Source organism: Psammomys obesus, unplaced genomic scaffold (assembly GCF_907164565.1).
Source record: "Psammomys obesus unplaced genomic scaffold, mPsaObe1.curated_primary_1811, whole genome shotgun sequence".
In the NCBI taxonomy this organism is placed as follows: domain Eukaryota; kingdom Metazoa; phylum Chordata; class Mammalia; order Rodentia; family Muridae; genus Psammomys; species Psammomys obesus.
Genome location: NW_026596125.1, coordinates 8530142 through 8547097, shown reverse-complemented (window position 1 = coordinate 8547097; position 16956 = coordinate 8530142). Strand labels below are relative to the sequence as shown.

At 40.4% G+C, this 16956-nt stretch overlaps 1 protein-coding gene across 1 annotated transcript in view; it reads right to left on the bottom strand.

Moving 5' to 3' along the window:
* The window catches only part of Sorcs3 (sortilin related VPS10 domain containing receptor 3), a 621887-nt gene that overhangs the window by 6460 nt on the left and 598471 nt on the right, over positions 1–16956 (bottom strand). The window contains exons 21-25 of the mRNA XM_055591687.1: positions 10469–10592; positions 8793–8905; positions 4670–4801; positions 2870–2969; positions 1856–1961 (exon numbers count right to left, since the gene is read on the bottom strand). Coding sequence (XP_055447662.1) covers positions 1856–1961; positions 2870–2969; positions 4670–4801; positions 8793–8905; positions 10469–10592 — 575 coding nt within the window. The remainder of the gene's footprint in view (positions 1–1855; positions 1962–2869; positions 2970–4669; positions 4802–8792; positions 8906–10468; positions 10593–16956) is intronic.

Here is a 16956-nt window from a genome sequence, read left to right as displayed (position 1 = left end):
GGAAGTTCTAGCTGATAACAGAGAACTACAAAGCAGAGTAACTTTGAGATGCCATTATATAGGTGGACTCATATATGAAAGTCTACAAGTTAGAGTTGTTACAGGAAAGCTGGGTGTCTGGGCAGTTTAGGAACTTTTATACAACTAGAGAAAAGATCTAAGCTACAACTTATCTTGCTTTAATTTAGAGATGTTTGACAAACAAAATTGCTTCTTGCAAGATTTCTATTCACCCTCACCTCCATGCACTGTGGAACTGAATTCTAGGACAAGACAGAATACATTTTGTCCAGCTGATATTCACCCCCTGCTCCAGATCTGTACATTCCTCACAACCCAAAAATTCTCACAAACAAATCTTTGGAGGATTAATATTCTTTTTTTAATATAATTTAAGTACGCCCATAAAATGGTGTTTTCTTTCCTTATTAAACATTTTCTCTTTAATTATACTCTAAGGGCTTTTCCTGTATTAAAAGCAAACAGGAGCAGATGAGTTGACCCACCTTGACCCAAAAGCACATGAATTCACTGTCAGGTTTGTAAATCCACTAACAAAGTAAACCCAGTCTGCCCTTCCAGTGAGCCTGAGAGAGAGTTGAGAAATTCTCACCCTTGTGGCTAACAATAAGCTTTATACAGAATAAAAAAGATGTTTCAAGCCACTGAAATATCAACTAGAGAAAAAAATGGAGAGAAGAGTAAAACCACCCACCATTACCCCCTGTGCAATCTACAAAAATTGTCTTCTGGGCCTGGAAACACTCCTAGACCAAGATACGCTTTAAACACTCGCATAATTAGTAATGTTATTTTATTTTTCCCAGGCTTCCCAAAAAGTATGTCCCTTAATCATAATTTTTGAGAGTCTATTATATTACCTGTCAGTTTATGGCCCACAGGTATCACTGGAATACACAGTCTCTGGATCTTTGTTATGGTGATACCTCAGTTTTCTTGGCTAGTTAACTAGTTAACATATGCTAGTTATGGCTGTTGACACGTTTAATCCACACACCCAAATCATAAGATGTTATTGCTTTTTACATCTTACAGATAAGGAAACAAAGGCTTGGAGATATAAAAACAGTTGCTCGGGGCACAAGTGCCAGAAGTGAAACCAAGACCATCTCATTTCAGTGTTTATAATCTGAGTCAGGAAACCTCCTTTTGGGAGGTTCACACAATTTGAATACTAGTGCATAACTGTTCCCTTCAACTTCTTTCTTTTTGCTAGTATCCTGTTACGTCAACATTCACAGGGCCTTCAAACATAATTTCTCAATACGTGTGGAGTTTTCTTGGCCTGAAAATTGTTGTTGTAGAAACAGTAAAAGAAGAAAACAGGAGCAATGTATTATGTGCGACCTTCTTCTTTCTCTGCTTTTTTATATGAATCATGGTGTCATGTAGCCCAGCCCTGACCTCGAACTCTTAGCTAGGATGATCTCAAACTTCTGCTCTTCGTGCCTCCACCTTTCAAGTGCTGGGATTAGTCATGTGCTATTATGTCTGGCTTATGTGGTTGTGAGAAGCAAACTCGGCGCCATGAGCTCTATGCTATATGCTCTTCACCCAGCATTCAAATTTACACAGAGATACTGCATAGCTACAAAATGGGATAAAGAAACATATGTATACATACATGCCAGTATAACTAATCCTAGGTCTGATTCTACAAATATTCACTCCCTGACCCTCAGCCACTCCTGATTTTTCTCCAGTGACAAGGAGAGCTTCAAAAAAAAGAAATGGAGGGTGCATTGTTGATAGAGCTGAGGAACACTGGTCACAGGAAGTGTCAACGGCAATGAGCCTCGCTTGGAGACACAATTCCACTGAGGATAGCACATACCTCTTAAACTTGTAGATCAAAAACACAGCCAAGCCGACAAATACCACTGACAAGAGCATAAGCATGGCAGAGCTGCTGTGCCCAGCGCTGGAGTCCACCAGGGGAGCTAAGAGGGAAGAAGAGATGCGCTCATTGTAAAGCTGGGGCTGAGGCTGGACATCTGGAGAACACAGGCTGACTGTCAACCCTGATCCTCAATCTCCAAGTGCCTGGATCGATACCTGAGCACCACTATCACAAGAAGCTTTGCTTCAGTAACAATCAAGGAGATGCAGGTATCTTTGTTATGCTGGGAACATTTGCTGATTGGAGTGTAAATTGAGGGTATCTGAGGGAGTAAAAGTCTTGAATTATATGTCTCCTCAGTCTTCTTAAGAATGTGGCAGCATGTTGACAACTTTGGATTTACCACGAATACAACATTGAAATGTTTTACTCTCCCTCTACCACATTCTTGTGGCATAAGTCCACCAGGAGGTGAGTTTTAGGAACTCTTTACCACAAAATTCTAAGATCAGTAAGACCTTCGATCAACTAGGCTGTTGGAGCTACACATCAATTTCCATTGGGACATTCCATCTTTCTTCCTTTCATAAGGCACCCAGCAACAGCTAACTGGTCCTTCTTTCCACATGGACTCATATACCATAAATGGAATAGGATATTAAAGTTTCTAGCAAAAAGTCAGAAAATAAAAGGCCTTTGAAGAACCCAACTATTATTCATAAAACCCAACCATTTCAAATATAAAGTCAAGGAAAAAAAAAAGAATATTTTCTCCAAATATTATTTATTCAGGATTTGATGACAAAGCCACTTGTAAGAAAGTCTTCTTGTAGTACCTTCCAAGACAGCCTCAGAAACACAGGACTAGATTTTCTCAGCCATTATCACAAGTCCAGGCTTAAGTATTGCATCATCTATGGAAAAGGTTTCAGAAATTATCCCTTCCCTTTTCTGCCCCGAACAATAGCTCATCCGCCCTCAGTTGCCAGGCTCCCAGCAAGCACTCACCTAATGTCAGTTGTGTGACATACACAATGACCTGGACACCTGGCTTCAGTTCGAACTGTACCAAGTTTTGGTTAAGCGCATTAAATAATGTCTCTACAATCTGTAAAACAAGAGAGAGAGGGTTTACCGACAGACATGGCAAGTGATAGTGTTCCCTCATGAGGCAACTGTCAAAAAAAAAAAATAACCAAGTTCATTCATCTTCATCAACTTGGTTCTCACATCCTACAGAGCTGCGTAAAACCCAGAAGTGAAGAGACAGAAAGAGGTCTGTCAAAAAAGAAAGATCCGCTTTCCAAAGCTCCCCATGAATGAGAGCTATAACAGACATAGCATTTCATTCAACTTCTAGCTTAGAGCTCTTTCATCCCTGCCTTTATAACCCAAGGGGTGCTGTGGGTTCAATGAAAGGATGTCAACTCATCATTAGTTCTTTAATCTGATCAGGTAACACATTGGGTACAGAGGAACCTGTAGAGATTAAAGAACATGCAGAGCCCCAGCCCAATCCTTTGCATATTCCATTCCAGAGACAATGGGAGGCACACATCAAAGTAGAGGCTGCCTCCTTTTATGGCATAATTTTTCCTCTTTACTTTTCCCCAGCAAGTCTCTGAACACATAACATCGATTTTATCACTCTGTAATTCCCACATGAAAGCTGAGGCTCACAGACTGTTGTCTCCAACTCTTATCTGGCTGTACATGCCTTAATATCACAGCTGTTATTCATCACTGTAATTACCTATTTATCTAAATGGATGGACAGCATAGCTTCCAAATCTGTCCTTGCTATGTGCTATTGCCGAATAATGAAGTCTTAAAAAAGTGGTATGTGCACCAAGAAGATGGGTTTATTTTTGGATGACTTTAACATGCATCTCTATGACGCAAAGACTGCCTTCAATCCATAGGAAAAGAAAACAGCATTTCCTCTGTCTGAGCAACATGGATGGACATAGAGTCAGGTGTCATCCAATGCCAGGTGAGAACCAGAAGGATGCAGAGGGTCTGTGCAATGCTTACACATAGAAACAATTACATTTAAATCACACAGCCTTTCAGCAGCGTTGTCTCTTCATATTTCCACTTTTCCTGACTCAGCATCCTGGTAAGACGGGAGAGGGTGACACAGTTTACAGCCATCAATAGCCCCGTGGAAGCAAAAGCGATAGGGAAAAACAGCAGACTCGTGTCCTGATTGCTTCCAGAACTATGTGCAAATCACAGGAACCATGTGTCCCACTGATAATGACAGTCAGTCATAACCCACTTTGGAAATACTGATCCTTTTGTCAAAGCAAAATGAGTCAATCCATCTCTAGCCAAAGAAATGTATCTAAAAGCAGTTTGCTTTCTCCTCAGATATAGTAGTTAAACTGACCAGCATCTCTGGGGCCCATGCAGTTTAAAGACAAGAAATCCTTATTCCTATAAACAGACAGGGAAACCCCAGTATGCATACCCCTGCTTGTCTCTGCCTCGGTCTGTATTTACTATGGCTGTCTCTTTTACCCCCCCCCCTTCCTTCCCCTCTCTGTTTCCTAGCTACTAAGGAGCCATTGTGGGAACCCATGAGCAATGTTCCAGGATGCCACCACTGCGATGAGTGAGGCTGGAGACAACATTCTGTCCTTGTTTATTCTGCATAGGCTTGACAATTGTTCAGGATCCTGGTTGTTGGGGGGAGAGCCACTGGCTCACTGGTAGGCTTTGGTCCCTGTTTGGCTAGAGACAACGTTGTACTAGTTAAGACTCTTGTATGGTTGGAGGTGTCCCATCCAAGAATCCTTCACGCACTTGTTCTAGATCCCCTTCGTGGCCTTTCCTCCTCTCTGTCAGGTTCTTAGGTGGGAGGATAAAAAGCTCTGCTGAAGTGGGGAGGCCTGGGAACACAGCCACGAGGATCTGGTCTTCTGGGACACTGGTCACCTGCAAAACAGTTAGAGCCAAGAGTGAGGGTTCAAGGGCCAGCCTTTCATAGACAAATCGCGAGGAGCATAAGGCCTGTATATGAGCTTGTAAGCACATAGCATTTCATTCTCAGATGGCAGTGCACCCAGACTTCTTTCCCATTTCCCTCTAGAGCTGCCAGGTAAATGAATCACTGGCTTCTCTCACTTAAATTTTTACTGAAACTCCTTGAATGTTCCAAATGATTTCTGAAATGGTATTTTCTGGGAGCATTTGCAAAAGTAAAGTTCCTCTCGTATTTTCTACATTGTTTTTCTTTTTTGCACTGAGAGAACTAGAGCAGTAGCTCAAACTTGAAGCAAACTTGACTATACTAGCTCCAAAAGAGGAGTGAGTGGTTATAAACAAACAGGGAGAAGCAAATTCAAAATAACAACAGAAGAGCACTTGCTTTCTCCAGTTGTGTGGGGGGGGGGGGTGGGGGTCGTTCCATGTTTAATAGGATTACCGGTGTGGCTACAGTGGAAAGAGAGCCACATACTGACACTGGCAACATAAAAAGGAATTGATACCCATCATCAATTCACTTTCCGAAAGAATCTCTTTCAGGCTATAAAAATATTTATATTCTTCAGTCAGCAATTGCAACATGTTTAGTCCTGAGGAAATGATTCAAACTGTATGAAAAAAACATACATAGGAAGAAACACAATGTTATCTAGAATAATAAATAAATGGAAGGCTTAAACATTCAAAAATTCAGAAAATAGTGTTCTAACCACATGGAAGAACATTATTGTGGGTTGAAGGTGATGCTGATCACTGTAAGGTTACGCAGACACCGAGGATGGCTGCACACTCATCTATTTTATACAGTGCTTTGTTCACAAGTTTATAAAATATAAATGTATATAAAAATTAAAATGTTAAATGTTGAGATTATGAGTGATTTTTTTCTATTCTCAAGTTCATGGTTTTATTGAATTCTGTGATTAAAAACTTAAAAGAGTCAAAGTTCTGACTGAAAAACTGGGTGAGAGTGAGCTGAATTTTCCTGTGGATTACTCTTTCCTGTGTGTACTGATGGTCTTTTATTCAGAACACTGCCTGTTCTCTCAATATAAATCTGACAGAGGATGTGTGGTTCAGCTGAAATACCACCTCTCCTGGGAGTCTCATGTGACCAGCTGCCTGCAATCTCCTCCAGGTCACTCAGGTCACCATGGCCACCACCCTGCAGGGACACAGGATCATGTCCACTGTTTTCCACAGCTGCATCTCTCAGTTGTAGGCTTCTTCTGACAGGTTCTGGCTCTGTGCTTCCCCAGGCGTTCATGAGGATACTTCACTATTCCAGTTTCTTGGCATGGTAGCAACTCAACAAAGCAATGAATGCTTGCCAAATTGAATAGTGGCAGAAGGGTGCATTGTTTCCTATTTGCTCAGCTCTGATTCCTATGTAGAACTAGGCTTAATGATTGGGGAGAAATCTCAGGGATGTTATAAAGAAACAAAAGAGAGCCAGGAAGAAAGGCAGAAAGAGCAATCGAGTCTAAGAAATCTAGCAACCACAAACACACCGTCTTGCAGTTTGCCGGATGTCTCAGTACCCTGCAGGGAGGCATGACCACCGAGTGTCGGGAGCTCTCAGAATCCGGCTGCATAGAGCAGGCAGGCCGTCTCCTCCTCAGGTAGAGGTAGCAAATATCAGAGCCCGAAGAAGAACAGTACAAAGTGCTGAGGGTTACCCCATGGAGCAAAGGGGTGAACCCATCCCATTGGCTACTGTGATCCTTGATGCAAGAATAGTGACTCAGGAAGAGTCACTCACAGATCATAATGGGACCCTGAAGCTGACTATCTGCATTCACTTAGTGTCATCCAAAGGGGCATGTGCATCTGACCCCTTGTAGATTTAAGGCCGAGGCACTAACTGACGTGCAGTCTCCAAAAGATTCCTTCAAAAGCTGTTAAGTGTTTAATAAACTGCAAGCACATGAAACATGGCCCCATCCTGGATGTGATAAGTACACAGGCAATGCTCTAAGTACTGTGCTCCCCCCCCCCAACTTTTCTTTAAGCCTCTTGTACCAATGTGCTGGTACAAAAAGGAAGGGTTTGAGGAAGGTGTCTATGAAATGAGGGTAGAACACTCATGAGTGAGAGCAATGCCCTTTATTAAAGTAGCCTGACATTGCCACTTAAGTTTGAGTGAGGTCACTACCTTCATTGAAGTACTCTGAGAGAGCCACCTTGCCCTCTTCTCACCATATGAACACAAGTGAGAAAGCATCATCTATGACTCATACTCTTATCAATGCCTTCATCTTCAACTTTCCAGAATGTAGAAATTCGAGAGATACATTTTTGTCATTTACAATCATGTATTCTATGGTAGCCCAAGCAAAACAGAGAAGTGCAACACAGCTGTCCTATTCCTATCTCTTTCTATGAATAATTCCTTTATACAAAAGTCCAAAGCTCCCTTGAGATAACGCCTATGGGAATCTTTCCTCTGTCCTCCTCACTTACTCATTCTGCTTCCTTTTCATTATTTTCTTCTCCATATCTTTCATTTGATTTTTCCCCCTCTGCTCTGAGACATATTAGTAATCTTGATCCCCTGCTCCTACCTTCCTCCCAAGCAAGACTCAAGAGCCACATAACATTGGCTCTGATGTCTCCATCTAGCTGTCAGAGCCACATTCCCAACTGGTCATGTTCATGCAGTCTTTTCTCATGTCCTCCAAACTCACATCAAAACATCAAATCCCTTTACTATTCCCCAAGAACATTTTTTCTACATAATCCCTAAGTAGTTAATGGCAAGGATACCTCCTGTCAATTATTTGAATTGAAAAGCGTTTCTTTCCTTCTCACCGATTTTCTATTATTTTATTGTTCATTGTCTTAATGAGAATTTGATTCCTGTTTCTATGTAATTTTATTGTTCCCGGTGTACAAAACCTTTGTATCTGTTTTGAAATCATCCCCACACTCTGCCCTTCCTAGTCCAGTGACCTTTATTTCACATCACCAACATAATAGGTACTTGAAAAATATATCTATTGACAGCATTTTCTTACTTAAAGAAAACACCATACTTTTCATATCCTCTGATGCCTACAACTTAGCTTTTCATATTCTGACTTAATCATTCTAGCCAATCATTGCTCACTTTGTTCTTCTCTCAGGTATAGATTGACCACATCAAACTTTATGTCATTTCTGCAACGTATTGAGCTCTTCCGGCAGGAATTGGCTTCACATGAACTGTTCATTCTTTCTTAAAGGCATTATCTCTCCTGTGTTATATGGCAGATACCCTTTAAAACACAATTCAAATATCCCCTCCAGAACTATGCCAATAATTCAGGAAGTATCTATTGAATTGCATGTTTTTGTCAACCTTATAATCCCCAGGATAGGGGAGTCTTTTTGAGATGCTGAGTATGTGTCTACCATAGGAATAATTGCACAAACTTCTCCACTTAAACTGACAGTTTTACTCATCACTGTATTCTACTATGCAGCTCTAAGACTTATTAACAAATCTTTTTCTTTTCACCAAAGAGAATATGACCTTGGCTTAAATCTATAGCTGTCTTTCCCTGGTGGCTTGCTCTGCTTCCTAGCCCACTAGGTGTCACACATAGTCAATTGTAGTCTAGTGAACTTCAATACCTATTTAAGAAGGCTGTAATCAGAGGCAAATGGTAGAAAAATACAAAAATTAGTGTAGAGTCAACAAGTAATTTATCCATTTTCCATTAAGGTAGTCAAGACCCTGTCTCAGAAATACTTGGGAGAAACACTGAGCCAATTTTCATCTTCAAACACAAGACTAACGTCCCTTCCATTCTCAGCTTTCCATCTTTCATTTCTCATTTCTTTCCTTCTCTTCTCTAGTTTTTTCCTGTTCTTCCTTTCTTTTTCTATATGGAGAAGCAATCACTGCCATCTCTTTCTTTTCTTTGCCTGAAAATAAACAAAGATATAGCCAACTTACTTTAACCAGAGCTCGCTTGATGACATTACCGATGTCTTGCCTCCACTCAGGGATATCAGGATTGTGGTAATCCAGATTCGGAGAGAATGATAAGAGCTGTGACTGGAAGTATTCTGCAAAGAGAAAGAATGTTCAGGAGAAGGTAGTAGTTAGAGATGGGGAAAGAATTGATAGGCCATGGGCCCATAACCATGTGTGTTAGGAATCAGCCTCCCCCCGCCCCCTGCCAAGGCTTCAGCTACCTTTCCTTATTTTCAGTCTTTCTTTGGCTTCTGAAAATAAGGGAATTTTCCCCACCAAGAGCACATTTGTGCTCTTCCTTATGTTGCTAACTCCTGTAACGAACATTGGATAAAGTAGAAGACAAGCAAAGAACTTCTTGGAGATCTGAAAGCCAACTCAAAGCATAACAATCAGGATTTAGCTGTAATGGAAGCTTTTACATCTTTGTCCTTCAGTTTCATTGCTGATTATACTGTAAAAGCCTCACAGGAGAGGAAAGGGAATAAAACCTTGTCCGCAAGGGTATATGGCAATGCTTGACTTCTTGACCTCATTGGTGAGTACACAGGTTTATCCACTTGGTGCTAATTCATGAAAATTAGCATTTCTGATGTGCACCACTTTTCAGTATAACATTTACACTCCAATAAAATATTTACTTCTGGTCCTAATAAAGGGCTCCAGTGGCCAGTTGTCAGAGAAGCAGGAAAAAGTCACCACAGGACAATGCTGTAGACATGAGCCTTTGTCAGAAGCTCACATAAATTTGTATAACTTTCTAGACAACTACAATAATAGTGGTTGTCTGGGAACTTCTGGGAGATCTAGAGAAATGGCAGCATAGGACCATCACTTTCATTTAAAATAAATGTAGTAATTAAGAACTCTTTTCAGGGTTCAGAACATGGTGGCAACCCTTCTCTGCCTTTAGTTAAGCTTATATTTATTTTTATTGCTGTCCAATAATAGTTCTTGGTATTGAGCTTCATAAGGACATTTTCATTTCCCATGTCCCTCCATAGGACCCTCCCTTCTTCTACCCCCTTCTTTTACTATACTTTTTTTTTTTTTTTTTTACTCCCAGGCAGTTTTGTTTCAACTTTCATGACATATATCATATGTATTTAGCTGCATAAGCTTATGATTTTAGCCTCATTATAAAGCCTTCACAGGCAATGAGGCTAGAATTTCCAACAATCAAAAAATGAAAACCACGTTTACTCTGTATAGGTTATCTCATTACCCAACATATGACTTCTCTACGTTGGGAAGCATTACTCCTCTGGCTTTGTAGGTCGCTTGTCCCTTTTCAGAGAGTAAATGCTGCACACACATTGTAGACACCTTAGCAGACCATAGATCTAGCTCTTTCTATAGTTCTACTTTAGCTTTTCTTAACTGTGATAAATGTCTTTGTCTAATGAGTACCCCAAACATATTGTGATCTCGATGTGTGACATGACGCATATCTTCACAAGGGACAATAGATGTCTAGCTGTAATCTGCTTATTTTTTAATTTAACTCCTCCATCGAGTGAAGTTGTACGTTTAAGGATGTCAATCATCTCCCTATAGCCTGGTGAATTCTAAAGCAGCTTATGGTTGTCACTAAGATGGGAAGAGGGCACTGCATGAGCAGAAAAGAAGAACACGTGACCACCTTCAGAGCTTACCATGTACTGCAATCTCTTTTGTGTCTTGGATGAGGGCATTCCCAGCTGCTACCTGGACAGTGATGGTGTTGGTTCCCTCTGCAAGGAATGTGAAAGAGATGCTGCTGTCCAGGGTGATGACGGGCTGCAACAAAGACAACAGCGACACCCCTCAGTCTTCCACGAGTACCAGACTCCCTTCATTTTCTCTTGAACCTCAGAGTGTCATGCATATGTGTAGCATAATTGCTCCCAATGGCTCTTCATTTAAAAAATAAAAATTAAAAAAAAAGAACAACTTTATTTAGTTCCCCTATACTGTGGTTATTTCTCCAGGAACTAGGAAGGATATTAATCAATTTAAAAATTCATAAAATTTTAATCCTGAAAACTGAGTGAAACTGAGTTGTCATCTAGCCTTGTTCTTGTTCTTTTTCCTGGACAAAATAAAACAAGCTTCTGAAGCCTGTACCTGATGGCTCTTGGATCAAGAAATCATCTCCCATCATTACTCAGTATCACTTGTGTTCTGTACCATACTGCATTGGGATGCAAGGACCTTTCACAGAAGTGACCTGTTATTTACTTCAGTATCACCTCACTTAAGTGCAGTGTCATGCTTACAGCAGAAAACACACATAAAACAAATGCGATGGCCTTACAGTTGATTTTTGTTGATTATATCTATTTTCCCTTGCAAAGCATTTTTTTTGCCATTTTATTAGTTTGAGAATATACAAACATGCATATAGAATAGGCTGTAATTTAGTTTTGTTTTTCCTTCCTCCTGACTTAGCAAAATACACAAACTTATCAAGTATAAAAGAAGAATTAGAATGTAAGTAGGAGCTTGTAGGATAGAAGGCAGATCCTGAGATGGAAGGGTCAGTTTTCAGTGCTTTTCTTACAGCCCAAGTCCTCTCACGCTGCCTGTGCTCTGGAAGATAAGGTATAGCAGCTGGAAACTGAGCTAAGGCACATAAGAAAGGTAAGTCTCAAGCACAGGTGGGAAGACTCCCTCTCTCCTCTGTATATAAAAATAACAAGATGCAGAATAATAATGTAGCTTGTTGACGTATAGACAGAACTGCTCTGTAAGGGAATAAATATGTATCAGCTCTCATAGTGTACCCTGAATGGCTGGATATGTGCACACAGAGGGATGTGAAGAGCTCAAGGGGAATGCAAAGACTTGAAAATGTAGTTTTTAGACAGTGCAGTGTTCCTTCTATAAAACTGAAATCCTTTTCTGCTCACCAGATTTGGTAGGGCTTCTGAAGAACTGGTTTGATTTCTTCTGTTTTGAATTCGACAACACTCAGGCTGGTGGTCGTTGGGCAGAATTAGAGATATTTCCCTAAGCTTCTGATATCTTTTCTTCAATGTTTATTGAATAAAAAGGAAAATAATATATAACAATATCTCTTCCCCTCAACTAAGGACAGCTCCTAAGGTACAGGCATTATTATCATATATACAGCTTCACAGTGGCACACAGATGTGCCTTTGGAGTTGAACAAAGAATAAGGTAGAAGTAGCTCTTTCATACATACCATGATACTCTAAACAGTTAGAGTCTTTAATATCTTACTTATTTTCATTGTATGCGTATATATGTTTGCCTGCATGTACGTCTGTGCACATGTGTATATCACTCACAAAGACCAAAAGAGAGCATCGAGTCACCCAGAACTGATGGTTGAGTGCTACCATGTGGGTGCAATCAACCCACATTGGTTGAAAAAGCAACCAATAATGCTAACCGCTGAGCCATCCCACCAGCCCCTAGAATCCTGTTTTGAGAAGTGTTTTAAAGTCTTGCAATATTTTGAAGTAGTGGCATCATGTCATGAATAGATGGATGATCCACGCTAATGAACTGAGAGAAGATGTGTACTACACTGTTGACATCTCCTGAGTGACAAGAACAGCGACTTAAAACTCTGGCTCCATAACTATTTGAATGAAAGACCTCGGGTACAGTCTGTCTCTTTTCCGGGTCTCCTCTTTATCTTTTAAAGAAGGGGAGAAAACTGTACCCTGAAAGCTTAGAGTAGCCAACTTCACAGTGTTTCTCAACTTCCTGGAGAAGCCTTCTCTTCTGTGGTCTATGAAACAATTGTGTGTGTTTATTATTTGGTAAAGAAACAATTATGTATATTTTTGTTGGTTATTATGTGGCAATTTAAAATAAGGTAGAACACGAATATTTGCAGTTAGGTAATCTCTGGGAAGTCACTCAGAGATTGACACATGGCTGTAGGTAACTAACACTTCTGCGTACTCCTACTCTGCCAATGTAGTAAGTCTTATGAGTCACCGACCATCCAAGATCTTTGGAAATAAAATGAGACATCAAATCTAACAGCATAATGGTTAAAAGTTATTTTTAAATAACAATGTCAAATAATGTTGAAAATTCAAAGTAAACTGGAACTCTCATGCGATTTCGGTAGAAATATAAAAGCATTGCAACCATTTTGAATTTGTTAGAAATTCTGAGAACTTTCTCCAAAGTGATTGTACCATTACACATTTTATGATATGCAACTGTAGTCCCTGGAATTTAGATAAGGGAGAGCACCCATGTTCATTTAAAGAAATTCATAGCAGCTATCCACCAGTAAGAAGATAGAAATTAAACACAGAATTTTCACACAACAGATAAGAAGAATATTAATGCATGTATATACATAGACACATATAAAAATACAGATGTGAGACTCCCAAGCCATGAGAAGTGAAAGAGGCCAACCTGTCCTGTTTGATTACATTTTTGTGATGTTCTGTAGCAGGTGAATGTCACCTGTGATGTGAGGGTCTGGGACGGAGACTGGCTGACACTACAGTATCATCACAGGTAGGCCACCCAAGTGAACACACGTCAGATTGTGAATACTCACTGCAGATTCGTGCACTTCACTGTTAACACATTTTCTATTACCCAACTAGAAAAGCAATCAAGAAATTGTCAACTATAGGCAATGATTTACAAGCTTAATGATTTAGAACAGAGCACATAAACTTGAATACACTTTAAAATGAATGTTTAAAAATCAAGATTAATGGATGGCTAGACTTGGGACATTTCCATAAGAACCACTATTAGCACACTATACATGGTAGATATATGGACGTTCCTTGCAAAATTCTGACCATTTTACTGTATATCTGACTTTTTATCATAAAGTAATAGGTAAAAGTTTCTCAGAGAGACTATAAAAATGCTCTTCTTTTTCCAAACTGGGAATTATTCCTTCAGGAGCTGTCTATCTTAAACTGTCTTTCTGTCCAGATTGCTGCCCTTCAGCAGTTTTTCCATTGCTTACCAGAAAGACCTTTCTTCCACCTTCCCTTCTCTTCTTTTCAGGAAACCTTCACTATTGCCTTGTCATCTTCCTCAGCCCTAAGTGGGACTTGTGGCCTTTGCCTATCCCCAGAAGATTCTTCTTATCCCCAGAGTTAGCTGGTTATAGCATTTTTTTTTAAATCAATAGCATCATCTCCTCTGAGAGGAGCTTATTTCCTCCTGTTCTAACAAGTCTTATCTCATCTTCATGTGGCTGCTTCGTCAGGCTCCAGAGCCGAGAGATGGAGCAGGACTGAAGGACAAAGGGAACACACCATCAGACGTGGGTGAATGTGAGCCATCATGCAGTCAGGGCACAGAGCCACAGCAAACAAACTCTGATGGATGTGCATGCTTGGTCTCTGGGTTGCAGGCCACAGACAAGCATCTATGCTAAATAAATAGCAGAAGCTAATTCTGTTTTCCAAATTGCTTTTGTTTTTCATCAGCAGTTATGACACCATGGCAGATTTCACCTTCCCCACAAAGCTGGAACAGTCAACAGGATCCTTGAGTTCTTCATTGGCCACTGATATAGAATGCCCAATGCTAAATTAAATCAAGTATTTTAAGGTTCATTTACTCAAATCTATTAGGCATGCAGACACATTTATTAAGCCAGACCTCTGTTAATCCCAGCAAATTGGCCATTCAGAGACCCACAAACCCAGCAGGCAGCCGATTGACTTCTGGGCTCTGCTTTGTCCAAGCTGCAGGGCCAGCTTGCAGTGGGGCCCCTTAGAATAATACTTCATGTATGGCCTAGGCTTTGGGTTATACTCCTCAGAGTGAAGAGTCCTTCACATGTGACAGGTCACAAATTATCCAACCAAGCCTGGCAAGAAATAATAAAAGCTCCGAGGAGAAACTATTTAGTTGTAAGATTTCCACTTGACTAATGGCCTAGCAAGTAAGCTGCAGGGAAATCTCTGGATACAGGCTGCACCAGCCGTCTACACAGCAAGTCATGAGAATATTGCACATCATAAAATCTCCACAGTTTAAAATGTGCACCTTGATCAAGCCTACCAACAACGCAACCATTACACTTGCCTCACTTAAAATCTTCGGTAGATTATATAGCAACATGTGAAAAGTGCTTATCATATGCAATGAAAAGGCAGAATATACAATTGTGGGCATACCATGCTGGGAGAACCATGTAAAAAACCTTAAATACACACAATGGCAAGAAAGAAATAAAGCAAAATAGTGATTATAGCTGTGCTATAATCACGGATTGAGGTGAAAATTCACAGTTAAAAATGATGTAACACTTATGAGTATATAGCATCTGTGTCTTTCTGCTTCTGGGATACCTTACTCAGGATGGTCGTTTTGGATATTAGACATATAACATAGGTTAAACATATTAAAAATCTGTACACCTAAAGAAGCTAAGCAAGAAAGAGGCCCCTGGCTAAGATGCTCAATCCTCATTCAGAAAGGCAAACAGGATAGACACAGGAAGAAGGTGAAAACAAGGAACAAGATAGAAGCCTACCACAGAGGGCCTCTGAAAGACTACCCAGCAGGGTTGTAAAGCAGATGCTGTAACTCATAGCCAAATTTTGGGCAGAGGATAGGGAATCTTATGAAAGAAGGGGGAGACAGAAAGACCTGGAAGGGTCTGGAGAGCCACAAGGAGAACAACAGAATCAAAAACTCTGGGCCCAGGGGTCTTTTCTGAGATTGATACTCCAACCAAGAACCATTCATGGAGGTAACCTGGAACCCCTGCACAGATGTGGACCCTAGCAGCTCAGTTTCCAAATGGGCTCCCTAGCAAGGAGAACAGGGACTGTCTGTGACATGAACTCCGTGGCCCGCTCTTTGATCACCTCCCCCTGAGCGTAGGGCAGCCTCACCAGGCCACAGAGGAAGGCTATGAAAGACAGTCCTAATGAGACCTGATAAGCTAGGGTCAGATGGAAGGGAGGAGGACCACCTCTATTATTTGACTGGGGGAGGGGCATGAGAGGAGATGAGGGAGGGAGAGAGAGTAGGATTGAGAGAGGATGAGGGTGGGAGTTACAGCTTGGATACAAAGTGAATAAATAAATTGTAAAAAAGAAAAAATATATTAAAAATGATGTAACACATATGGACACAGACACACACACACACACAAATACACTTATGCCTAGAGACAGACAGACATACAAAAGAGCGACAGTGGAAATATTTCTGTTGAAGTATCACATGTTCATGATAGTTCTGTCTAGTTTTACCTCAGATCATCTTACCTTAAACATAAATTTTTATGAAGAAATAAAAAACAAACATATTTGACAGGCTAGGAAATATATCTGATACTTCCAGTTTTAAGTGCTTTTCTTCCAACATCTGCCCAAACACATTCTCTATGTTGACTGAATCAATACACACAGGACACAACCACTTGCAAGGACTCACCTTTACACCTTGATTTTTTTTTTCTTTTCTCTGCCTCAACTATGCTGCTCCTTCAAGGTCAGCTCAGGAGCTTTTCCAACAGTGACTCTCTCTGTGGCTCATGGGCTGGCATCCCTCACTATCTTGTGCCCAGACTGGCTAGTATACAAATGCTCCCACTGCCTTCGCTTCTTACCATTTTCCTGAATGTTAAATTCATATTATCAAATAGAATACATTTCTTGAAGTGACAATGGAATTTACCCTGCTTTGTATTCTTCACATGTGGCAGAAAACATACCTTCTGAAAAATACCTATGGGGCCCTGATTAGATTCCATGTCCCCTCTAATAGCTTTGTAAGTTTGTAAGCCAGCAGCTGGGTCTCAGAATGCTTATTATTTTCTATTTATGGGCACATCATACTTACACACCAATTGGTCTATGCGTGTTCATCTGAATTTTCAGACGGAATACAATTTCTTTAAAGCTAGGAACAATGTTGCACATGCCTCTTACTGCTGATTATTAATAGCATCAGGATAAAGACTTGCTATAGAGGTAGAGAGTCAGCTCATTGTGTCAATATTTTCATTAATTCTATTAACTGAGACAACTTTTCTACTTCATGTGGTAGATATATACACACACACACACACTACCTTCCAAGTTTAGCAGCTGGAGTAAAAAAAATCCCTGTAAACTTGGATTTCTGGTGATTAGATAGATAGATAGATAGATAGATAGATAGATAGATAGATAGATAG